Here is a 25,121-nt window from a genome sequence, read left to right on the forward strand (position 1 = left end):
GTTAAAAAGATTTCATGTTGCCAAAATTAAAAAAAAGCGTGTGTTTTACGGTTAATTCATATGGTTAAAAATACATATAATTTCTGCTTATTTATAACTCACAATCCATGCGAGTTTGTAACTAACTCGTGCTGCAAGAAAAGGAAGGGAAGCAAAACCTACGGTAAGCCCGCCCTAATACAGACGTCACGCTTTTTTCTGTGACGCGGTTGGGCAAGAGCCCGTCAGTCAAGTAAACGTCACGCTGTGAGTCGAGTGTTTCCGGGTATTCAGAGAAGAAAGAAAAAAAAAATCTATCTATCGCCATGTTTCTCACAGAAATATCTGTCAAACGCTTATAACGGCTTTATTGAGCTTTGTGTCCGCGAGAGTGGAAACACGCAGGTGTTTTGTCACTTAGACTCTGAAGATAACGCTAAAGTGGATGGTCGGAGCGCGGGACGGTGATTTTATAGTAAGTGGCGCGTGTTGATGTTTGTGTTTAGCAGGCAAGCTAACGCTCAGCGAGCGGAAACTCAAACATTCTGCTCCGTATGTTCTACTCCACTGCACTTACTTAAAGAATACACGCGGGTATGTTAGACGTGTTCTCGCTGGATAAGAGGAGCTAGGTGTTGAGTAGCGGGGAGGGAGCGGGTGGGTTTGTTAGCGGTAGCAGGCTGTGACTCACTGTAGAGCAGAGAGGGCTTTACTAGTAAACACCGTGTTGTCAATCCCTCAGTGGGCATTATTCCTTGCTAAAAATGTACCTATGTACATGTAACTATATCCCCTCCCCAAAATACCATAATTACTAGTGTAAAAAAATAATAATACGGGATCTGATTTAAACAAAGAAAGAATCTGTCTGGGGTTTTCTTATTACTTTCATTTCTTTTTGTTGTTGTTGATGACAGTGGCAAAAATATACATTTAATGTAATAACAGCACATGTAGTAATTGCAATTTTTTTTTTTTGCCAAAGCCATGGTTACCATGGTGAATTTCTGTGAGAGGATGACAGTCAGTATCTAATCGATACTGTGTTAATTGTATTGAATTGTCAGGTCAAGTACATTTTATTTGTATGACGTTTTTCTCAGTGTACATTGATTAATAGTAAATCATGATGTTAATATTTAATATTTCCATATCTTTATGCCTTGTGGTCGCAAGTTAATATTTGCTATATTGTCAGTATACTGTATGTATAGAGATTGGTTTTATATTGATTTGTGAATATTGTTAGGTAGGAGCTTTAGATTCGAATATATATATATATGTGTGTGTGTGTGTGTGTGTGTGTGTGTGTGTGTGTGTATGTGTATATATTCCAATCTAAAGCACCAACATATATATATATATATATATATATATACACACACACACACATATACATGAGGTTTCTATGTTCAAACCCTTGTCTTTATAATAAGTGTGTTGTAAATCACTAGAAGTGATGGATTTAGTAGATGAAATAATTATTTTCAACGGCTGATACTGATATTTTTAAACATTGGGGTAGGCAATATATAGATTTTTGAATAAAAAAGAAACTGTTCACTATCTATTAATAAGGTTGTTTGTAGATATAGCTGACACAGAGAGGTAATAACACTTCTGTTTATTACAAGGTCATTATATGAGGATGAAAGTCTTAGAATGAACAATTATTGGTCTGTTATAGGGATAGTTCTCCCAAAAATTTAATTCTGTCGTTACTCACCCATCATGACTCATGTCCTTCCAAACCTCTATGACTTTTTGTGGTCTTCGAAATACAGTTCCACCAAATCTTTCATCCATCAAAACGTTAATAGAGACATTGTACAAGTGATCCATCTGAATCTGAAGAGACACAGTCACTTTATAAAGATAAACAGATCTACTTACTTGCTTTTATTCACATATAAACATTGATTGATGCACATCAAAAATGGTAAACAAAAGCTCAAATATGCTTGCACAACAAACTTAATTGGTTCTTGGGCATCAGGTTAGCACATTTGAGCTTCTGTTTACCATATTTAAAGAAAGTTTTGGGGCAATTGACTTTCAGTGGAGGGACAGAGAGGGTTATTCAGGTTTGGAATTACATAAGGGTAGATAAATGATGGCAGAATTTTAATTTTGTGTGAACTATTCCTTTAATTGGCCTGAGCAATATATTGGTCTGTCTCTGCAAATTATTAATGACTTTTTCCATTGAGGTTTAGTATGAATTTCGATATCTTTATCCAACGAAATATATTTGTATGGTAGAAACATTGCACCGTTGTCTCCCCACAGAGTGTCTTTTAATACAATTGAAGTGGCACGCAATGCACCATGGAGGAGGCCCACCAAATGTGCAGAGGAACCTTCAGAGATCCAAGTCCGTCACTGGATCTGAGGCGGAAGACCAGCAGCAGCAGCAACAACCACAGCAGGCACAACAGCAGCAGCCCATGCCGGTTACACAGCAACAGCCGGCAAATGCCAATCACCCCCAGTCACCGGTGACATCTTTTGCTCCATCCGCCAGTCCCTCTGCACCACAGTCTCCCAATTATCAAATCATTATGAGTCGGAGTCCGGTCACAGGCCAGAATATGAACATCACTTTACAGAACATGGGACCAATGGTTTCTGGGAACCAGCAAATTACCCTCACCTCTCTTCCTCTCCAGAGCCCAGCATCCCCTGTCCTTCAGCACCAACCTCAACCTCAGCAGTGGCGGTTCGAGTCTGGGTCTTCGTCTTACGTGGTGACATCACCCTTGTCGCAGACCATCCAGCCTCAAAGTCCGACCCAGCACAGTCCGGTCCCCATACAGGCTGTGCCCAGGCCGAGCGCTCCAGGGTCGGCTCTGGGAGTGTGCAGTCAGAGCCCGACGAGGTTTGTGGAGGCAGGTATAATGGTTAGGCAAATCAGCTTGGGCAGTCCACCTGGAAGTAGTCATTTTGTGTACCAGGATGGAACAGGATTGGCTCAGCTGGCTCCAACAACAGCTGGAGCCGTTCAGCTAACCTCACCTGGCACACCAGGGGCTGTCAGAGAAAGACGCCTGTCCCAGCCACACTCTCAAACGGGGGGTACCATTCACCATTTGGGGCCACAGAGCCCTGTTGCGGCAGGAGCTGTTCTCCCGACATTGGGCAGCCCTGGGCACATCACCACCTCCAGTCTGCCTCCTCAGATCAGTAGCATCATCCAAGGCCAGTTAGCGCGTCCCATGATTTTTGAGAAGACGGCGCAAGGCATTGTGGCTGGTGTGGCGGCGTCAGCATCGGCCTCTTTTGGGGTCCCATCTGCAATCCCTCCATCCAGCCCATCCAGGAGCAACCCTCCCCAGGGCCTCGCCAACCAGTCCCTTACCCCCACCAGCATAAAGAAGATGCAGCCAAAGAAGCTGGAGGAGATAGCGCCCTCAAATCCAGAAGTGGCGCAGTTGAGGAAGCAGTGTCTGGAGCATCATGCAAAGAAGATGGAGAGTCTGAAGGAGGTGTTTAAGGAGTACCTGATTGAGCTCTTTTTCCTGCAACATCTGCAAGGGAACATGATGGACTACCTTGCTTTCAAGAAAAAGCCTTGTGTGCCTCTCTTCACCTACCTGAGGCAAAATGATCTTGACCTTGAAGATGAAGAGGAGGAGGAAGAACAGTCTGAGGTCATCAATGATGAGGTAAAAAAATGCACTTGGCTCTTACCTACAATATATTTTCAATGATGGCAAAGTAAAATTTTCAGCAGCCATAATAGCAGTCTTCAATGTCACATGATGCTTTTGAAATCATTCCTTTATGCAAATTTGCTGCTCAAGAAACATTTCCTATTATTATTAATGTTGAAAACAGTTGTGCTGCTTCATATTTTTGTGGAAACTGTGATACATTTTTTGTTGTTAGTTTTTTTTTTTTTTTTTGAGGAGTGAAGAATAGAAAGTTCAAAGGAATAGCTTTTATATGAAAAATAATTCCCATATAACTTTACTGTCAATTGTGATAAATTTTATGCATCCTTTTTGAAGAAAATATTAATTTCTTTCACCCCGCCCCAATAATAATATGTATTCAGAAATGAATATATTTTAAATAAATGAATAGATCCAGGTTATAAAAATGATCATCATGTCTTTGTGACCCACAAAACAACTTTTCTTTGTTGGGAACTCTTGGTCTCTTTTTCATTTGGAAATATCAAGATGTATTTTCTGTGGCTTTGTATCTTTCATCTGTTACTATGACAACCTCTCAGGTGAAAGTAGTGACTGGAAAGGATGGACAGACAGTGACTCCTGTTGCTATAGCTACACAACTCCCACCCAACGTGTCTGCAGCGTTCTCGACTCAGCAGCAGTTCCAGGTGATGGAGGCTTCCTTACTAGGAACATGAAGAAGGAAAAAAAAACTGTAACATTCAGTGTGATAGCGCTTTCATTATGTGTTTTGACAGAATTGTGACATTAGACGTAATCAGGCAAGATTTTAGTTACGGTGAACAGTACAGTTTGTGCTCTGTGTGAATGAGATTCTCACTTTGGTTTGTTTTCGGTCTCATAGACCCATGCCGGGGTTGCAGGTGGCAGCATCTCTAACCCTGTGGACATGGAGACTTTCAAACGGCAGCAGGCCATGGCACAAGCAGGTAGGGCGACGTCGACAAAGGGCAAAGGTGGAAGCCTGTTTTGTTTTCATTTGTTTCTTTATTCCCCCTTTTTGTTTTCTACTTGTCCGTTTGCTGTCCTTACTTTTTTTTCTTTCCTTCCAATTCGCTTCTGCTTACTCAGTATTCCAGCATCTCTTCCCAGCTCTGTGTTTGAAGCCTGTAATCCAGAAAAGGGGGAGCAGATCTTCCCAACAGCTACCTGCTGGTGTGCAAACATCATTGCCATGTGCCAAATGTTATTTCTCCTTTTGGTTTTTCCTGTTCTATATCTCATTTTTGGGAGGGAGTTTTTTTTTTTTTTTTTTTTTTTTTTTTTTTTTTTTTTTTTTTTTTTTTTGCGTTTTGAGGGTATTGTGTGTTTTGCATCCTAGATCAGGTTAAGAGGTCCCGGATGGAAGTGGGTCGGCATGGGATGATATTCCAGCACCCCGCTGTAACTCCTTTAGGATCTCCCGGCGTTCCCCTCCAGCAGCTCATGCCGACAGCGCAAGGTAGGAGCGCCGTTGCGTCTTGGGACAGATCCGCTCTTGTGACTGTTATTCAGTGCTGCTGGAGGTCAGGGTTCATTCCAGAGTTCCCAAAGTTGATCCCACCATTTTTCCAAGCATCATCTACCAGTTGTGATCCACTTATTGGGACTCCATTCAAACTTAGCCCTCATTTAAAATCTTTCTCAAACCATCAGAGGGACAGCTGGGCAGAAGATACAGCTGAAGATCAATTTGGAAGACATCACATCTTTTTCATTTATGATTTGCCCATTATTTCCTTGAGCCATTCACCTCATCCGTTTAAGTTCTTCTTTGCCATAATGGCATCTCTGATTCCATCCAGGGCTCATCGGATGATGCGCCCCAAACTGTCTTCTGGGATGTCCTATTTCACATAGAGGTTGTTTTGTGTTTAGTTCCACGGTTTTATAGTTGACATCTCCTCTCCTGATCCTGCAGAGCTCCTCCTTCACTTCCCTAAATTTACTGTATTGCCAACTTGGAATCTAAATGCATTTTCAGTCTTGGTTCCCTTCATGTAGCAAGTTATTTTCGTTTCTCCTCGTTTTACCGTCACCATATTTTCAGTTCCCATCTTCATCTTCGGTTTCTAGAACATTCCTTCATGACCTGATGGTGAGCAGCCGAAAGTGGCTCTCAGGAAAGGTCTTACAAACAAGCAGGTTAACCTCAAAAAGCCTCGGAGTTGACAAATTGACGTAATTTTTAATTTAGCTCATGATGAAATGCTAAAAGAGGGAGATACTTAGTGTTTACAGCTGGGCTTTACCTTCTTCTGTGCTAAACTTCCCTTGTCATTCCTCTGCTATACCCACTGCTTTGCTGTTGTGTGGCTCGAGTATTAACGCAGATGTTCCAGACATTATCTGCTTCATGCATGTGTTAGTGCTTCAGTCGTGTCCATTACCTTTCTGTGCCTTTTTTTCTTTTGAGTTCTTCTCCTGTTTTGTTTTATTTTATTTCCTTGATTTGTTTCTTTTTATATATAGACTTTTCCACTTCTGGATAGTTCAATGGTAATGCATGTTTGATTCGTTCTTCATAGTAGTATTCTTAAGCATTGAACGAAATATTTTGATTTTCACATTTACGAGTTCTAATTTTCATTCATTAGAACATGTAAATCTTCCTTGATTTTTGTTATGCAGTCATTGTGACATGAACAGTATTTTTCATGAATGTTCCCTTTTCTCCAGCATTGTGTAACACATTGCTGGTGATTCATAACATCATACCCATAAAATCAAAAGAAGTTTAGTTGAAAAACAGTTCAATGGCACCCTATAATTATAATAGATTTCTAGAACCATAAAAGGTTAAGCATTGCAACAAAAAAACAAATAGAATTAAACATAACATTTTACATCAACAAAAATTTGTAAATATTTTTAAATACAAAAATAAATAAATAAATATATTAATATAATAAAAAAAATAATACATTAGTAAATATTTTTAAATGTTAAAAGGAAAATTACATTATTATGTAAATTATTTTAATAATAATAATTATAAAATAGATCATAAGTATTATCTAACATTAAGGAAATGTGAATTGGAGTGAGATGTTCTTAATTGTCATATAATAATTCAGTTAAATTAATAATTAATAATACTAATCTTTGTATTTTTCAAGTATAATTTCATATTTCTTCAAATTTGCGGGTGAACGATGACTCAGACATGTTCTTTTCACTTTATATTTAAAAACAATTCAAATGACTTTAGGTATCAAGTGTTATATAAAGCGTCAAATACAACATTTTGAACTTTCAGTATTGGCTTTCGAGGTGTTTTTAAAGAAATATTTACAAAAAAAAGGTGCAGAGAACACTGTAATTTTGGTTGAAATGCAGTCAGTAAACAGACATGAGCTAAAGCAACATAATGTGTTTCCAATTCTTCATTTTCTTCTTCTTTGGAACTCTTCCTTGCCCTCCATATCCCTCTATCTTTCTCTCTTCTCTTTTCTCTCTTTGCTCTGTTTCCTTCATCTTGCCCCCTATAACAGGAGGCATGCCCCCGACCCCACAAACAGTCCAGATTGGTGGGCAGAAACAGAACCAGCAGCAGTACGACCCGTCCAAAGGTCCCCCTGTCCAGAACGCCGCCAGCCTCCACACGCCACCCCCACAGCTTCCAGGCCGCCTCCCCCAGGGTGGGCTCCCTATGGCTGGCCTGCCTCTCTCCCTGTCCCAGGGCCAGGCCATGGTGGTGGACCAGCAGGCTCCGGTGGCTGGTGGTCAGCTCCAGGTGAAGGTACAGGGTGCCGGGGCCGTGCTGGCTCCAGTCAACCCACATGCACAGCTGCAGGCACAGCTTCAGCAGATGCAGTCAGGGCTCCACCTACAGATGCAGCAACAACAGCAAATGCAGCAGTCGGTCATGCAGCCTGGACAGGCAGTGAGTATGCAAAAAGACATTAAGGACATTTAGTGCCTCAGAAACTACACTAACCACATTGAAACATTTGTCTTCCTTGTTTAAAAAAGCTTGTTCTGCTTACGATGGTAGTAATAAAAGTTTGTGAGCACATTTCTGATTGCCACTCTAGCTTTTGGACTGTCTCCCTTTGGAGAATGAAAACACTTTATATACAATTTCAATAAACACTGGGAAATATACGTAATATCTCAAATAATCAAAGCATTAAAATTAAAAAGAAGGAAAAAATACATTTAGCAAAACTGCCACACAGGGATAATGCAAATGAACAATTGGACAAGTCAGCTTTTTTTCACTTTGAATTGGCTTGAGTTTTTTTGTCTTCTCTCACTGAGGAAAATGTAAAACATTTATTATTGTGACGTTATATTTTAAAAGTTTATTATAAGTAAAATACAGTAAAAATATAAAATCTTAAATGATCAAAGCATTTTTTCCAAACTTTTTACTAAATAAAAAAAAAAAGGAAAAATTGTATTTTGCCTAATTATTTATTATTTACATTTACATTTATGCATTCAGCAGACGCTTTTATCCAAAGCGACTTACAGTGCATTCAGGCTATACACAAGGGAGTTGAAAACATGTCATAATGTTCTCACCCACCAACCAACAAGTTCATAACAAAATCAATTAACAACAAAAAACAAACAGGAGCACTCTACAACAAAAATGCACAGAACTAAAGAACATTTCCCTATTCATATTTTTACCAAAACATTTAATACATAAATAAATGCCACACAGAAACTTCCAAGAACATTTTTAGGGATCTTGCAAATGAATAGTTGAATTTTGAACCAACTGGTAGTGCTGTGTTCGATACATCGATACAACAATGTATCGTCACAGAGATCTGACGACTGATATTGTGGCACGTGCGCTGCAGTGGACCGCGCTTAGTTTGAATACAAGAACACTGTTTAAAATGGAGTAGAAAAGTGCAAGGTTTCTAAAAAATAATGAATAGAGCATAATATATAGGCTACAACAAGGTTTAATCTGGCCGCAGAGGAACACAACCGGGGTTGCCTGATATAAAGAGACGTAATCCCCGAAACAGAGCTTGCCACTTACGCAATACGGAAATGTCTGCCAAGTGTGTTACTTATTTTTGTCAATCTGGCAACCATGTGCATGCACTCTCGCTACTGTGGATAAAAGCGCTTGCTTTCTGAAAACACAGGTAAGCTTGCAGTTTAGCAATCTCCACTTAAATATTCTATTCTCAGAAAAGTGTAATTCATCAAGTGTTTATTTACGAGAGAGAGGCTGTGTGTATGAATAACCACTGTTTTGCCGCGTTTCTCTATTGACAGCGAAGCTGTGGCTTTAATTCCTTTAGAAACAATGATGTTACCAGCTCCTTGTTGAGAAAGATAATGTAGCTCTTGAGCGATTAAGCTGTTTTATTGATAAAATTGCAGGGCAGCGCTAAAAAGAATGTCTGTGTGCGTGCACGTAGCGTGATCTGTGAGTGACTAAATGTGTGTGCATGAGATACAGTGAACACAGCGCATTAGTTTAGAACTCTTCTAATTTTATTTTATTTTTATTTTTAAATCGTAGAGTATTAATTTGTGCAATGATAACCTACCAACAATGTAAAGATGATTTTTTTAATATATATATATATTAGTATGAGCACATTATAAAATACATTTATTAGAACGAGTACATTATTATTTATGGGCTTTAAAAACAAGATCCAAACAATCAGAATATTGTACCTGGTGGGGAGTGCCCAATGTAAACATGAAACATATGCCGTTACCTATATTGTACTTGTATTTGTGCTGCTGATGTTTTAATCAGATAAATTACAACCATAGAAAGAATCATAAAATTTGTCTGATGAGACTCTCTTAATAGGCAAATAAAAATGCAATAAACTCATCACAATATTCAATTTTATATCAACAGCAAAATCATTATGACTGTACCATGAATGTTCAGTATATAGCACAGCCCTACTTACAAAATTAGATTTTGTTACAGTTCATCCTCTCTCTCTCTCTCTCTCTCTCTCTCTCTCTCTCTCTCTCTCTCTCTTTTAGACTGTGGCACTTGTGCGTCCTGGATCAGATTCCTCCCAACCTGCCCAGCGTTTGATGTCCAACTCTCTCTCCAACCCTGCCATGTCTCCTGCTCCTCTAACATCCCCGTCCTCTCTACCCTCCCCACACCCTTCTGCCCCGGTCCGCACCCCCAGTACTGGCCCCAGCCTCTCTCCTGCTGCCCAGTCCAAACTCGCTGCCACAAATGGCACTACCGGGCTGAAAATGTCCAGTCTGGGTCAGAGTCCAGTTGGGCAGAACTCACAGGAATGCTCTCAGGACAAGCAAGCAGAACAAGCCAAGCTGGTGAGAATTCTCAGAATAAGATTGTTTTTAGTATGCATTAAAATAGCACATTTTGTAGTATATGCTGTCTATGATGTCTGACACAAGATTGTAACGTGTCTTGGTAGGAGAGTCACGTGCACCAGCGCATTGCAGAGCTCCGTAAAGAGGGCCAGTGGTCAGCTAGCCGCTTACCTAAGCTGCAGGAGGCCTGCAGGCCCAAATCACAGTGGGACTACCTGCTGGAGGAGATGCAGTGGATGGCTGCTGACTTTGCCCAGGAAAGGCGCTGGAAGATGGCTGCTGCCAAAAAGGTGAGAAGATACACACTCAGTCTGTGATATTAGAAAGTTCTCAGGCAGTATTTACACAGCCGGTGTATGTTTATCTGATGTAGAGGTCGGATGGAACCTCATTGTATTTGGCTACATGTTCTAGTGCCAGTAATTCAACTTCGATTTTAAGTTAAACAATCTCTCTCTCTTTAGCTTGTGCGCACATGTGCTCGTTACCATGTTGAACAGAAGAAGACAGAGGAACGTGAGAAGAGGGAGGAGGAGATGAGGCTGCGGCACATTGCCAGCACCATCGCCCGTGGGGTTGACTACTTCTGGTCAAATATTGAACAGGTACATTTACATACCATTTATACCAGTGTTAATTTAGTATCATAATAGTTTTTATTAATATTTGAGTTTATTTTAGTTTTAGTCATTTAAATACTTCATTTAAGTACTTAAACTAATTTTATTTGTTATTCGCCAAGACAGAGGTTCTTTTTTTTTCTATCATTTAAAAGTGTTTTTTATTTATTTATTTATTTTAGTATTATTTATTATAATTTGTTTGTTTACATCTTTATTTCAGTTAACAAAAACTAACTTTAACTTTAGTTTAAGTTAACAATAACAACAGAGACTTATACTGTAATACTGGAACAAAACTGAGAAATAAATGTTAAAGCAATATTAATAAGAAAAATTCAATCAAGGAATTGTTTTGTGTGAGTCTTAAGATGTTCAGCAACCTCAGAAGCATTCACCTGTGTTTGGGTTCATTGCCCTTCACTCGGTGTGGGTCAGATACAAAATAATGCATTGTATTTAGTATTAGTTTTCACATTTAGACAGAAAATCTCACTGTGATCAATGTTATTCCATTGTATGTGGAGGTTTGTATTAGTTCCTCATAAAAAGCATTTTTTTTCTTTTTTCAACCACAGGTTGTGGAAATCAAACTGCGTTTTGAGATCTATGACAAACGGCAAAAAGTTCTTAGCTTGCAGAAGGCTGCGAGTAAAGGTGAGATTAAGTAATGGCATCTGACCTGTCTTAACTGAATGTTCAGACTTTGTCAGAGATTATTAATTCTGAAGAGACTTTGTATTGCAACAGGCCAGTGTGCTAAAGTGACCCAGTCATCTGGACAGAAGTCAGATAAAGAGAGTAAAGGGGTAAGATCTTCTCCACGAGTTCTCCAAGATCCAGCCTCATTGTTACTTCACTCATCCTCTCATTGTTCTTGACAATTTTTCTTCCCTTTTTTTTCCCCTTACAGCAAGAGACTGGCCCATCGCGAAAGAGAAAGTCAAGCACCACTCTTTCGGATGTAGAGGGTACATATTGCATTTAAACATAGATGCCTTACCGTTCTCTGTGTGCATGCTGTTGATTGCTCTGTTGTTGTTTTGCAGTTGAAGATGAGGAAAGTACAATAGAGGAGCAGGAGACGATGGAGGTGGCAGCTGATCAGAAAGCAGAGCTGGCCGAACTAACAAAAGAAGGTAAGTTTTACATGTTAAACTTACGGGCATGTCTTTAAACGGTAATACATTTTTTTGTTATCCTTAATATTTTGGAAATATATCAGACTCTGTACGAGCATAGAGTGTTGCATGTTTAGACATTTTTTGGCGTTTTTAAGGTTATTGATCATGACATTATGTAGTTATATAAATCTATTCATACACTTGACAATGCTTTTTTTAATAATTTAATAAATGTTTTCAAACGTTTTTAGTGAATTATAGATACAATCGAATTTTGTGTACAACTTTTTCAAGCTAGTTAATTTATTTATAATGTTTTCAGTATGCAAAATTGTTGGCATATTGAACGGCCATCAGCCACTTCACTCTGTAGTTATCAGCCACTGAAAACTCATATGGCATAGCCACTGCTAGAAACTGTGTCTTTGTCTTGTAGCTGAAGTGCCATTGGATGATCTGATGAAGCAGTACGCTGGTGCTTACGCAGAGGGCTTTGAGTGGCCACAGCCTTCCAGCCAGAGCGAAGATGAAGACCGAGAGGAAGCTGATGGTTTGTGTACATCTACTGCTTAAGAACTAACTTTAGAGCACCATAAAATCCCTGAAATACAAAAGAATTCATACAAAAAGTATATTGATTTGATGTCACAGTAACCATTTATGCTCTTCTCTGTTCAGACATGCATTCTCCATTGAACAGTCCACATGATGCAGTGCTGATAGACTCTTTGCTGAGCATGGATCAGTACCGTGGGGCTGAGCGGATGGCTTTTGGTCCTGATGGGAAGCCCACAAAAGATATCGCTGAGGTTGCTGCAGCAACGGACCTGATTCTCCCCAAAGGCAGCGCCAGGACCACTCTAACTGTAAGTCATGTAACCCTCTTACTCACAGGGACCGTTTAAAACATGATGATTAAAGATTCAGTTGAGCAGTTGTTTAACTCAAAGTGGTCTCACAGTATCTGATTGTCTTGTGACTCATGAACCCTTTCCTTTCAGAGTCGTTCATCTCCTCCTGCTCTGCTGCACGGCTCTCTGAGAGAGTACCAGCAGGTCGGGGTGGAGTGGCTGTCAAGCCTCCACCGCAAAAACCTTAATGGCATCCTGGCAGATGAAACTGGCCTTGGCAAAACTGTACAGACTGTGGCTTATTTTGCTCACTTGGCCTGCAACCAGGGTACCACCAACTACCACATTTGCCACCTTTGTACAAATGATAATATTTGTTTTTCTTCTCAAAGCATTTGTTTGTTGTATTTTTTAAGAATAAAATGCAACACATTCTGCTGTCATGTGGTTGCTGCAGGTATCTGGGGGCCGCATTTAGTGGTGGTGAGGACCTGTAAGCTGCTGAACTGGGAGATGGAATTCAAACGCTGGTGTCCTGGACTGAAGATACTCCTGTACCTTGGTAGCAGAAGGCAGCGCAGATACAAGAGATCGGTATGAAACAGAGAAAGCAAGCCAGCCTGCTATGTACTCTCTCATACTGCCACCTGTCTATCCACCCCTGTTGCTGTGGCCTAGCTGTTAGTGCATCAGTTTTTGCATTAGATAATTCCCCAAAGTAGTTTTCAAATCAGTTTGTAGGGCATTGAGATCCTTGATGATTGAGTGGGCACATTTGTCCACGGTTTTTTTTTTTTTTTGTCTTTTCTCACTTTCCTGCTATTGTCTAATGTGTGCAGCGGTGGTGTGAGCCCAACAGCTTCCATGTGTGTGTGACTTCATACAAGCTCCTGCTGAAAGATCAGTCTCACTTCCTGAGGAGGCGCTGGAGGCACCTGGTGCTAGACGAGGTGCAGCTCATCAAAAACATGACGGAGAAACACTGGGAGACCATCTTCAACATAAAGAGGTAAGGAACAGTGCAGCTGTCTTCTATACAGCAGGGGTACTCAAGTTCAGAGAAATGCAAAGGGCCACAAAATACAAATTGCATTATAAGACTTTATTTAAGACAATATTTGCCAATATTGATTTAGAAATGCAGTTTATTACTTATCTAAGTATTGTTTGTCCTTGTCCTGTTTAAAATAATGCTGAACATAAAAATGTAAAAATTAAAAAATCTGGAATAATAAAGTGGATTAACAGTTTTTGCTATATCCATGAAAAAAAGAGTATTAAACAAACTCAGAGTGTTCAAACTCAAAACATTTTTGAGCAAATAAACTTAACAAATTTCTTTAGAAAGAAGTGTAGACCAGTTTGGAGTAGATGTCACAGTTATGTCACTTCCAGCTGCGCGCTCATTGTGCTTTGCATGTGCAACTTCTCAACAGTCAGCAGAGGATCCTCTTAATCAACACACCTCTGCAGAACACTCTGAAAGAGTTATGGACCATGATCCACTTCCTCCTGCCTGGTATCACTCACCCATACCTCAACTTCCCCATCAAGCCCGGCACTGATCAGAACCAGGACTACTGCCACAAACTGGTCATCAGACTGCACAGGGTGAGGCTTGCTGGAAGCTGTTTCTGGTGACTTTCACCACAGAATTTTGCACCAAAATCAAAGTTTTGTTTTCCTCCTCTCTGCTGTAGATGATTCAGCCCTTCATCCTGCGCCGTTCCAAGAGAGACGTGGAGAAGCAAATGCCTAAGAAGTATGAGCACATTCTCAAGTGCCGTCTGTCCAAGAGGCAAAAGAGCATGTATGAGGACATCCTCATCCAGCCCAGGTCAGCACAGAACACGCTCAGCCAAACACAATCTTAAAGGAGATATATAACACACACAGTTTCTGCCAATCTCAAACAAACACACGTGCGCCCCAGAAAAACAAACTGCAATAAACTGTTCCCTTTAACGCTGGGTTCTTTGGGAAGCTAAACAAGGGTATCTTTCCCTCACAACCAAAAACACACTTCTTTTCGAGCACAGAAATACTCTGACATACGTCTAACTCATTTTTTTAAACCTGGCCTGTTTAGCATGAGAATCCGACTCTTTAACAGTGTGAAGAACTCAGAATGCATGAAATAGCGTTAAACCCGTTCATCTGTTTTGAGTGGTACTCTGCTTTTCTACTGCCCTCTAGTGCACAGGAAGCACTGAAGACAGGACATTTTGTCAGAGTACTGGAGGTTCTTATGCAGCTGCAGAAGATCTGCAACCATCCAGACCTGATCCAGCCCAGAGACACACACAACTCATATATATGTCAACCACTGCAGTACAACACCCCATCATTGCTGCTCACAGCCCTGCAGCGGGACCAGTGGAAGGTAAGGTAGAGAAATAAACACTTGGAATGTGGAATATAGAATAAAAATATTTGTTGACTGATAGGCCATTTTATTTTTATTTTCCAGACTGTAGATATATCACTGTTTGACTTGATCAGTAATGAGGGCAGATTGACCCGTTACGAGGCTGAGGAGGCTCTGCCAAAACTCAGAATGACCAAACAGCTGATCGAAGAGATCTACAGTGCACACGACCCACCTGCCAGACCCAGACCATGCAAGATCAAACCTATGAGGTGTCCATCTGTGCAGACCTGTCAGCTCTGAACACTTACCTATCATAGTCATACTGATTTCTGTAATTGTATTAATGGGACATTAATATTTTTAAATGAGACAAACCAATTAATAATACACTGAAAATACTGATGTTGATGCTGCTGTTTTTACACCAAAAATGGTCTATTCCTTCAGAATAATGCATAGAATTACATTCTTGTTGAATGAATAAACATGTTACAGTTGTTTTTCTATAAAATGCAAACATTAAATGCTATTTTTTCATGCTAAACGTTAGTGTATCACCTCATTATGAAAGAGAAAATTTATTATAAAATTATTGGTATGATTTTTTATTAATTATTTTACATTTTGTTGTTTTTATTTATTTATTTTATTATAATGTGGACATGTTCTACAGGATTGGGCCATATGAATGGATTGTGACTGTGGCATATTTGTAATTTCAGGTTGTTTCTGCCGGTGCAGTATGGGACTAAACCAGAGGGTCATCTGGTCCCCATGACGAGCAGCACCACTCAAGCCCCCAGAGCCACTGCTGTGACTACTGCCCCCACCACCACTACCAACCCTGCAACTGCAGCTCCAAGCACACAGCCCAGAGGCAAATCACCTCTTACCACAACCACTTCTGCACAGGGTAAGACTTTCTTACACAAACATGTACCCACACTTAGACCCAGAACTGTTTCACAATCTGCAACTTTTTGTGAAGTGGTATGATATTTTTGTAGTTGCTTTTAGGTGTAGATGCTGTGCTTCTTCCCTAAAAATATGCTCACATCAATTCTTTTGTGTGTGTGTTTGTGGATTATTTTTGCCATCTTACTAAAAGGTGATGTCTGTAATACATTATCTTAAGCCAGTTTATAGTACATTAACTACTGTAAGCATGCCGTTAATGGGTTTATCTCTCCCAAAGGTGTAAACATTGAGCCCCCCCAGGCACCATCAAACATTTTGAGTGGTCAGCTCAGATCCTACAATCTCTTTCTAACTAAACCTGTAGCGAGTGTTTGTGTCATGGATAATGTAACAGGCTGAGCCAGAGGGTGTTTACCCGGTGTGGGACAGTGGTTGATGTGTTACTTTGATAAATAAATTTGGTTACAGAAGTGTGGCCAAAATTGGAAGTCTTGCCAGAATACAGATACAGACAACGGGGTAAAACAAGGGTAAACATTAGCGGTGTTTTTACAAAAATTTGATTGAATGTTTGGGTTTCAATTGAGACGCTGGACTTATTGTAACTAATACAAAACTTCCATTTCAAATAATACATTTCATAAATCTGTTTGAACACTGCTTTTTAGCAAGTAAAAATAATATATATCTTTCTGAGAGTTCACTGAATTCCTGAACCCCATAATTTTCATTTTTGTGTGAACCATTTCTTTAAAGTCAACATTAAATGGAAATTGCTTGATTTTGACATTTGGGAATTTTTTGGATTGTTGTCATTTGTTAATTGCTGTGATAATTGAATTGTTTCAATAAACAGCAATTTTCCATTTAATAAGTAAATAAGTCAGTATTGTAAGTTAAAATTTCATGGTGACTCCAAGCAATCACATAGCAATGCCCTGGCACTGTAGCTGGGAGTTTTGCATGGGCAAGCACCTCTCACCACCCAACCAAAATCAATATATTGTAACACATTGTAATATTGTATGTCCCAAATAACTTTTTATTTAGAGGGTTTAACTCACCCGGATTGGTCCATTAAGACTGTTAACGTTTTTTCCTCTTTAGCCTCCGCAATCAGCAGCTCATCAGGATTACGCTTAACAGGAGCCACCCCTAACCCCCCTTCTACCCCTCTGGCTGTGGGTGTGACAGGGGTCACCACTATGTCTGCCGTGGCCCCCCATGCCCCTTCAGCCCACCCCCTCCAGCCCAGTTTGGTACCCCAGAGGCTGGTGCTCAGCTCCCAGGCCCAGGCACGCATGCCTAGTAAGTGGCCTCATCATCACCCACCGCAGATAGACCCTATCCTTTGTGTCCTCTCCCTTGTGCACCTGTTTCCTTCTTATCCTCCCAAGCAAACGACCGCAGTGAAGATCAGAGACTATGGTATGGCTCTGCTGAAGTGGGCAAACAGGCATACAGAGTTCCATCACAGAAACTAATGGTCATATTCAACTCAAATTCAGCCAAATCGACACCATAAATCTGGCGTATTTCCAGTCTGATTTAAAGTGCAGAAAATCTTCAGCAGATGACCTATGGTGGTTTCTCTCCTCACCCTTCATAAACAAGCATGAACCCTCCAGATCTTTCTCCGGACTGCACCCGCTGCCTCCAGTTTATTCACATCTTCTTTTATTACATATTTATTCTGTTATTCTTTTCTTTTTTTCCTTCTGCATTTTAATGACTAATCTCTGTTTTTCATGCAGTACAGCTGAAGGATGATCCAGAAGCTTTATAATACGGTTTTGCCTCCCTATCTTTTCAGTGCAGCTTTTCTTCAGAGCCGTTTATTTTGTTGCCCATCTGTGGGTGTAAAGAGCGTCAAGCTTGTGGGCCTGCTCCCCATGTCACATGTAACCATTGTTACATGGAAAACCTTTTAAACAAACAAAGATTTTCTCCCACTTTGTTTTGCTCAGTCTGGTTTCATTGTTTGTTTCAGGTATTTTTGTAAGGCTTTGTTTGGGGAAAAAGTGTCATTCTTCCTGTTTAACACACTGTGGTTGTGCATGTCACTTTCCGTGCTCACCCCGAAACTAACTAAAATGTTCTTTCTTTCTCAGAGATAAAATGTCAGCCACTTTGTGCTATCATTTAACATGAGTTGTTTTCTACTGGGTGGAGATGTAGTGAAGGTTGCTCAGTTGGTTGGGCAGGGTCGTATTGCCCAGCCAGAGACCCCTGTGACCCTGCAGTTCCAGGGCAACAAGTTCACCTTGTCTCCAAGTCAGCTGCGACAGCTCACCACCGGCCAGCCCCTGCAGCTCCAAGGTACACTCGGTAATGTCCAGCCCATATTCATCCTCTGTCTCATTGCACTTCCATATCCAGTCACTTGTGTCAGCTGATTTTATGTATGTTTAGTCCATCCTCATTACATGGCTTAATGTGACGCTCATACATTTATGTGCCTGCTTTAGGCAACATCTTGCAAATTGTGTCAGCCACTGGGCAGCCTCTTCTCAGGCCACAGGGGCCGCCCATGGTGATGCCTACCGTACCCCAGGCTATGCCTGTCCAGAACTCCTCAGGCACACTGCCCCCTGCCACGTCCATTCCACCACAAGGTAAGGACCTGCTCTGCCCTGAAGCAGATTATTTTCATTAGTGATCGACCATCACCTAAATGAGTGGTTCTCCACTTAAATTTTTTTTAAAGGACCCCGTGTAGGCAAAGATATTGCAGCTACCACTACCTGCTTGTTTTCAATCCTTTTTTTTTAACCATAGAAACTAGTAGTTGCAATATATTAAAATAATTTAATATATTAATAATAAGTAAATCTCTTCAAAAGATTTAAGGACAGTATGTTCTTCAGAGTACACAAACTTAATTCACAATAAAAACTCGTTTAAATCCAAAAAAAAATTTATTAAATACAATAAATTTCTCAAACTATTTATTTCTAATTTTGACATTTCTCTATTTCTACCGGATTACATTTCTTAGAACTTAGATTAGTTAATCAAAATTTTATATTTATTATAGAAATTGTCAGAACTTTTTTAAGATTTGATTTTATTATAATTATTTTATTTCTAGTTCTTCCAAGATTCTTCCAAGTTCCTCCATGGGAACGCTGTTTCTTAATTGAAAATGATAGCTGGTGAGAGAAGTAAAATAAGAAATATTATGCCAGTCATCTTGCGTTTTCCCGCTTTGGTGTATCTAATTTTTTAAGCATATTTAGTATTATCTTTTTAATAATTCCAAGCTATCTTTCCTGGTCCATTGGTTGAGAACCACTAATCAAAGTATGTGATGTTCTTCTGCTGTCTTAGTTAACTTAAACTTAAGTTTCTGTGTTTCCATTAAAGCAAGCACCACAGGCACTCCAGCCACCACAGACATGGAAACAAATGCTAAACACACAACAAACGCCACAACGCAGGTAGGTGATTTTGAAAGACGTTGAAGGAATTGATGAAGTCCATTAAATAGTTGTGAACTCTAAACCTTGTCTTTGTGTCTATTTAGGAGTCAAGCGAGGAAAGAAATAGGAAGCTGAAAGAGCGCCTGGCTAGTTTATTTCATGCCAACGAGCGACGGTCCTCACGCTCTGTGATGTACGGTTCTGACCTGATCAAGACCTGCTCTGTTTATGAGGGACACCCTCCACCAACCTTCCCCGCACCCCAGCACTCCCGCTGGTCTTGGGTCGGCAGAGACAGCTGTATTAGGGCTCAGCAGACATGTGTGTCCACGGTTGCTCCACTTCGCTCAGTGATTCTCTCCAACACCGAGCAGGAGGCAGCAGCAGGCACCTTGTTGAAGAGGTCTGGATTTGACCAGGAACTCCTTGCCATGAAAGCACTTTTGTGAGCTCTTTGTCATCTAATGCTGCTTCCTGTTATATTTTAGGTTCTCCTGCATACTTCCTGCTGCTGTGGCCCCTCCCCCTCAGCTATATGCGTCCAATCCTCCACCATCTTACAGCCTAGCACAAAAATCATTCAGGCGACGGCTACAAGAAGTGTCCGCTCCACAAAACGCAGAGATCCGTAACTTAGCCTGCCCTCCTGTCGTCAGGTTCCCTGATGTACACATGTTGGAGATGGATTCAGGTGTGCACCACAACAGAATCCTCAACAATGTTACCTTCACATTACAATTTTACAAATACTGCAGATATTCGATTGAGCATATTTTTATGTATTTACAATATGGTATCTTCTATCCATCATGTAACTACCGTTCTGTCGTTTACAGTACCTTTCAAAAATGTTGGGTCTGTATGATTTTTTTTTCAATACTTTTAATATGTATTATTTAATATTTTTTAAACACATACTTTTATTTAGCAAGGACACCTACAAAATAACCCGGGTATATTGGTAGAAATATTGATATAATGTTGCTGTTTCTGTTTGCAGGAAAACTGGAGGCACTGTCCATCCTGCTGCAGAAACTGAGCGCTGAGAACAGGCGCGTGATGATCTTCACCCAGATGACCAGCATGCTGGATATACTGGAGGCCTTCTTAGACCACCATCATCTCACCTATGTACGGCTGGATGAGTCTCTGTCACTGGAGGAGAGACAGGTAACAGACATGGAGTAACATTGTCTCTATTGCTCTCTGTTGCCCTGGCCAAGTCCCTGTCCCACTGAGGCTGTGTGGGTTTCTGGGCTATAATTAAAAGGGCAGATGAGTGAGCGCTCTTCCCTCCCTGCTGGAATCAGTTCCACACAGGGCCTCAAATGACGCTTACATACCAGTGAAACGCTATCAACCCCAATACATAAACATCTGATCTTGATCCTTTTATTGAAAACACAATACCTAACTTACTATGTTCCTCATGTCCCGACCACTTTCAGGAGCAGGTCAAAAGGTTTAACCGCAACAGACAGATCTTCTGCACCATCCTGACTAATCGCTGCTGCTCAGCCATGGGCCACGTGTTTGACGCAGATACCATCGTGTTTTACGACACAGACCTAAATCCCAGCATGGACATGCGCACACAGGAATGGTGTGACAAGATCGGCCGCTCTAAAGACATCCACATCTACAGGTCAGACTGGTGGATGAATTAAATGTTTTTGCTTGTCAGGTTTCTATTTGTCAGCTTTATTACCGATGCTGTGCTCTGTCAGGTTGGAGAGCGGGAACTCAATTGAGGAGAAGCTTTTAAAGAACGGAACTAAAGACCTTATAAGAGAGGTAGCTGCGCAAGGCATGGACTACACTCTAGCCTTTCTAACACAGGTAAACACACTTTTACAGTCATGCAATCACTGTTACTTTTGACATTGAGGGACTGTTTCAAAACCTTGCCAGCTATGAGGTTGCGTTTCAGTAGATGGCGAGGCAGCTCACAGCCCAATGCTCAAATTATAAATATGTGCTGGACATTCACAGCGCACCATTCAGGATCTGTTTGAGGTTGAGGCTGGTTCTGGAGAGAAGGTGGAGGAGTTTGTGGTTCTCCACCAGGAGCCATCCCCGTCCGAATCCATCCCCCCTCACGTGGCAAGACCCTACATCCAGGCCCTGAACACAATCCGACTGGAAACCCAGTACGAGGAAGAGGAGGAGACGGAGGTAGACACAAAAAGTGAGAAAGTGGGAAGACAAGAAGAGATGAATGTGGAGGAAGGGGTGAGAGAGGAGGCATCACAGTTAGAAGAGCTGGCAGCAGTCATGGAGCAGGTGAGGTTATAGAAAGTGTTTCTTGAAAATTTCAGTTCTTGCACATGCCTTTTATACCTTGCAATCGTAAACCTTTGCATGCAAATTCTGTTGATTTAACTTTATACACTACAGTTTTGAAAGAAAACATTACAGCTCGTAAATCAATGTTGAAAACATTTGTGCTGCTTAATATTTTTGTGGAAGCTGTGGTACTTTTTTTTTCAGAATTCTTTGATGAATAGAAAGTTCTAAAAGAAAAAAATTAGTGTCACTTTTGAACAATTTGTCCTTGCTGAATAAAAATTGTACTGACCAGAGTTTGTGGTGTTTTGTCTAGCTGACTCCTATTGAGAGATACGCACTGCACTATCTGGAGTACCTGCACATCAGCGAAGATGAACAGGTTATAAATGTATGAAGCATTTTCACATATTGCCATACATGTTATGCCTTCCCTGTAAATAATTCAGACAGCTTAATTGTCCATGTTTGTGTGAGTTACAGGAGCGCTTGGAAGCTGCTAAGAGAGGCTGGGAGCAGCAGCAGCAACAGAAACTAAAGGTAGAGAAAGAGGAACAAATGATCCTAGAAGATGAAGAGGATCTGTTCACCTACACCAGAGAGGATGCATACAACATGGTACAAATATATTCTAATGTGCTTTTTCAGTAGGAAGTAAAGTTGTGTCGTGTAGATTTGATACCCTGTTCCCTTCGTCTTTACAGGAGTATGTGTTCGAGAATGAGGATGGACAAACAGAAATAATGCCAGTAAGTTTAAGAAAGCACATTTCTGAAGGAAGAGGGAGAATTTTGGGTGAATCTCCCAAAAACATGTCCATATCACATTATTATTTAAGTCTCTTTTTTGCATTTTGATGTTATTGCATTCTATTTTTTAATAGAATTTGATTTAAATTAAATGCAGTACAATTGTTAATGTGATGTATAAAGAATTTAAGATTTAAAGGTATTTTTTATTTAAATTTTATATCTTACAGTTATATAACTGTTATCAGAATGAGAATTAATGAATGTAATGTGACATAAAAAAATTATGTTCCAATGCCAGTAATCTAAAAGAGTACAAAAAGGCCTATTAAAAAAAAAAAAAAAAAATCATCCTAATTATATTTTATTTGTTTATTTTGATTTGTGGGTAAAATTCTTGAAGAGTTCAGTTAGTCTTGCTGTTGCTCTTTTCTGTAGCTGTGGACTCCCCCAACTCCTCCACAGGATGATAATGATATCTACATTGACTCAGTAATCTGCCTCATGTATGACACTGCGCCTATGCCCGAATCCAAACTGCCCCCAGTCTATGTCCGCAAAGAGCGCAAGAGACACATGGATCCGTCAGGTTGGACTGCTCAAGAAACACTTTCAACTGAACTTACTGTGCTTAAACACATGCTAAATTCTGTCTTTTTCTCTCTCTCTCTTCCCCCTCTCGTCAGCTCTGGGACGTAAGAAAAAGAAGGGCCATGGAGAATCAGTGATTCCTCCGCGCTCTCTCTTTGATAAGGCCAGTCTGCTCAAAGTAAGGCGGGAAGGCAAAGACCAGAAGAAGAACTTCTCTCTTAAGCAACAGGCTCCCTTTGCCAAACCACTGCCCTCACTGCTCAAACCAGCCATGGAAGCTGGGCAGGACAACCCTGAGTGGCTCATCAGTGAAGATTGGGCCCTGCTACAGGTACTTGATTCATCACATTATTGCATTATCACTGCCAATGTATAAACACACAGTAGTGTGTTAAATGGATTAGCTGAGGTTGTAATTCTGTCTTTTTCCCTGCATTCACAGGCTGTGAAGCAGTTACTGGAACTTCCTCTGAACCTGACCATCGTGTCTCCAGCGCACACTCCTAACTGGGACCTGGTGAGCGATGTGGTCAACTCCTGTAGCAGAATTTACCGCTCGCCGAAACAATGCCGTAACCGCTATGAGAATGTCATCATACTCCGAGAGGAGGGCAAGGTGGGAGATTGTACCAGTATCACATGGTTGTGAATTCTTTTATTTTTTTTTTTTTATCATTTTCCTTGTTCCATAATTGTACAAACTGTCCTGCAGCTAATATATGAAGCTAACCCTAAGAAGAACAAGACCAAGAGCATTTATAAGGTATTAAACAAAAGCAAATCAGTACATATTTTTAGGTGTTTCTTTGGTAACACTTTCTTTTTTGCGCAGTCCAAGAATAGTCGTCCTCTGCGCACGTGTCAGATCTACACACAGGATGACAACGCCACCCAGATCCAGCTATACAACAGCCGCTTTGAGCTGATGAAAATCATTGCTAGCAAGAGGAGCCCGCCAATAAAACCTCTGTATGTGCAGGCAGTGTCCAACACACAAACATCTTTAAAAGCAACCCAGGCATTGCATTTAGATTGTGACAGAATGCTTTTGTCAAAGTTAAAAAAACAAGCAAACAAATTATGGTCATGTTTTTGTTTTTAGATTGGGCATGAATCCGTTCCAGAAGAATCCCAAGCATGCCTCTGTGCTGGCTGAGAGGTATTGACGTGCTACTTTGCTTTTACCCAGGAAAAAAAAAAACCTGAAGTAATCTGCTTCCAGTATTAACCAGTGAACTGAAATTCATCATTCAAAAAAAAAAAAAAAAAAAAAAATTATATTGACTGATGCACTCTTTAACACTTTGTACATCTTTAGCCGCATTTGATATTCGTTTGTTGTTCTCATTCATTCATTTTGTGATTTCTAGTGGGATAAGCTACGACAAGCCTCTGCCTCCTATCCAGGTTGCCTCTCAGAGAGCTGAAAGAATAGCTAAAGAGAAGAAGGTGAGATTTAGTTAATGAACCGCTTTTAATTATATTAAAAAAAATTATATATATAAATGTATTTTTTTTTTTTTTTTTCTGTTTTTAAATGCTTCTCTCTTTTCCTCTGTACTCCGCTGCCGCAGGCACTAGCCGAACAGCAGAGGGCTCAGCAGTTAGCCCAGCAACAACAGCCGCAGACTACAGGAGCCGCCCAGCCTCAGGGAGCTGCTGCCCAGCCTCAAGCCCAGCCACAGGCCACTGCAGCGGCCGCACAGGCAGCGGGGGTGGCCCAGCCCAACCAACCCGGAGCAGCAGCAGTCCCCAACACCGCTGTACTGGTAAGACTTTTTTAGCAATGCATGTTAAATGACACACTTGGCCTTACGTACACCTGTATTTAGCTCTAGATTACCCAAGATGAAGTCATTTGTATATGATGGTTATATTATTCATGTATACACAACTGTTCCAAATGTTTGAGGTCAGGAGCATTTTTGGAAATATTTTTGAAAGAGGTCTCATACTTAATAAGGCGGTTTATTTTATCAAATAACAGTACTATTGTGAGATAATATAGTTTAAATAGTAATATTATTAAAATCTAAAATAACTCTTTTCTGTTTTAATATATTTCATTATGTAATTTGTTCCAGTGATGGCAAAGCTGAATTGTCAGCAGCCATTTCTCCACTCCTCTGTGTCACATTAAATCAAACTAATAACCTGATTTGGTGCTTTTTATCATTATCATTGTTGAAAACGGTGGTGATGTTTATTATTTTTATGAAAACCTTGATATTTTATTTCA

At 40.4% G+C, this 25,121-nt stretch overlaps 1 protein-coding gene across 6 annotated transcripts in view; it reads left to right on the forward strand.

The window, feature by feature from the left end:
• The first annotated feature begins 241 nt into the window (after positions 1–241).
• LOC109057381 (E1A-binding protein p400-like) overlaps positions 242–25,121 on the forward strand; it is a 32,864-nt gene continuing 7,984 nt past the window's right edge. For 3 of the 6 annotated variants that reach the window (XM_042762536.1, XM_042762537.1, XM_042762539.1), the window contains exons 1-44: positions 242–454; positions 2,269–3,644; positions 4,217–4,324; positions 4,522–4,606; positions 4,999–5,118; positions 7,151–7,542; positions 9,642–9,947; positions 10,055–10,240; positions 10,415–10,555; positions 11,149–11,227; positions 11,321–11,379; positions 11,484–11,541; positions 11,620–11,709; positions 12,131–12,244; positions 12,373–12,560; positions 12,696–12,873; positions 13,003–13,139; positions 13,385–13,554; positions 13,982–14,156; positions 14,246–14,382; positions 14,742–14,928; positions 15,016–15,185; positions 15,639–15,829; positions 16,942–17,142; positions 18,001–18,162; positions 18,303–18,449; positions 19,201–19,274; positions 19,361–19,659; positions 19,745–19,947; positions 20,257–20,426; positions 20,705–20,901; positions 20,984–21,095; positions 21,249–21,539; positions 21,859–21,933; positions 22,026–22,160; positions 22,247–22,291; positions 22,730–22,880; positions 22,978–23,213; positions 23,325–23,498; positions 23,595–23,645; positions 23,715–23,851; positions 23,985–24,041; positions 24,253–24,331; positions 24,457–24,651. In XM_042762536.1, coding sequence (XP_042618470.1) covers positions 2,301–3,644; positions 4,217–4,324; positions 4,522–4,606; positions 4,999–5,118; positions 7,151–7,542; positions 9,642–9,947; positions 10,055–10,240; positions 10,415–10,555; positions 11,149–11,227; positions 11,321–11,379; positions 11,484–11,541; positions 11,620–11,709; positions 12,131–12,244; positions 12,373–12,560; positions 12,696–12,873; positions 13,003–13,139; positions 13,385–13,554; positions 13,982–14,156; positions 14,246–14,382; positions 14,742–14,928; positions 15,016–15,185; positions 15,639–15,829; positions 16,942–17,142; positions 18,001–18,162; positions 18,303–18,449; positions 19,201–19,274; positions 19,361–19,659; positions 19,745–19,947; positions 20,257–20,426; positions 20,705–20,901; positions 20,984–21,095; positions 21,249–21,539; positions 21,859–21,933; positions 22,026–22,160; positions 22,247–22,291; positions 22,730–22,880; positions 22,978–23,213; positions 23,325–23,498; positions 23,595–23,645; positions 23,715–23,851; positions 23,985–24,041; positions 24,253–24,331; positions 24,457–24,651 — 7,806 coding nt within the window. In that variant the 5' untranslated portion in view covers positions 242–454; positions 2,269–2,300. The remainder of the gene's footprint in view (positions 455–2,268; positions 3,645–4,216; positions 4,325–4,521; positions 4,607–4,998; positions 5,119–7,150; positions 7,543–9,641; positions 9,948–10,054; positions 10,241–10,414; positions 10,556–11,148; positions 11,228–11,320; positions 11,380–11,483; positions 11,542–11,619; positions 11,710–12,130; positions 12,245–12,372; positions 12,561–12,695; positions 12,874–13,002; positions 13,140–13,384; positions 13,555–13,981; positions 14,157–14,245; positions 14,383–14,741; positions 14,929–15,015; positions 15,186–15,638; positions 15,830–16,941; positions 17,143–18,000; positions 18,163–18,302; positions 18,450–19,200; positions 19,275–19,360; positions 19,660–19,744; positions 19,948–20,256; positions 20,427–20,704; positions 20,902–20,983; positions 21,096–21,248; positions 21,540–21,858; positions 21,934–22,025; positions 22,161–22,246; positions 22,292–22,729; positions 22,881–22,977; positions 23,214–23,324; positions 23,499–23,594; positions 23,646–23,714; positions 23,852–23,984; positions 24,042–24,252; positions 24,332–24,456; positions 24,652–25,121) is intronic. The other 3 variants (XM_042762538.1, XM_042762541.1, XM_042762540.1) reach the window with 3 other exon arrangements.

This window comes from Cyprinus carpio, chromosome A8, assembly GCF_018340385.1.
Source record: "Cyprinus carpio isolate SPL01 chromosome A8, ASM1834038v1, whole genome shotgun sequence".
Lineage (NCBI taxonomy): Eukaryota > Metazoa > Chordata > Actinopteri > Cypriniformes > Cyprinidae > Cyprinus > Cyprinus carpio.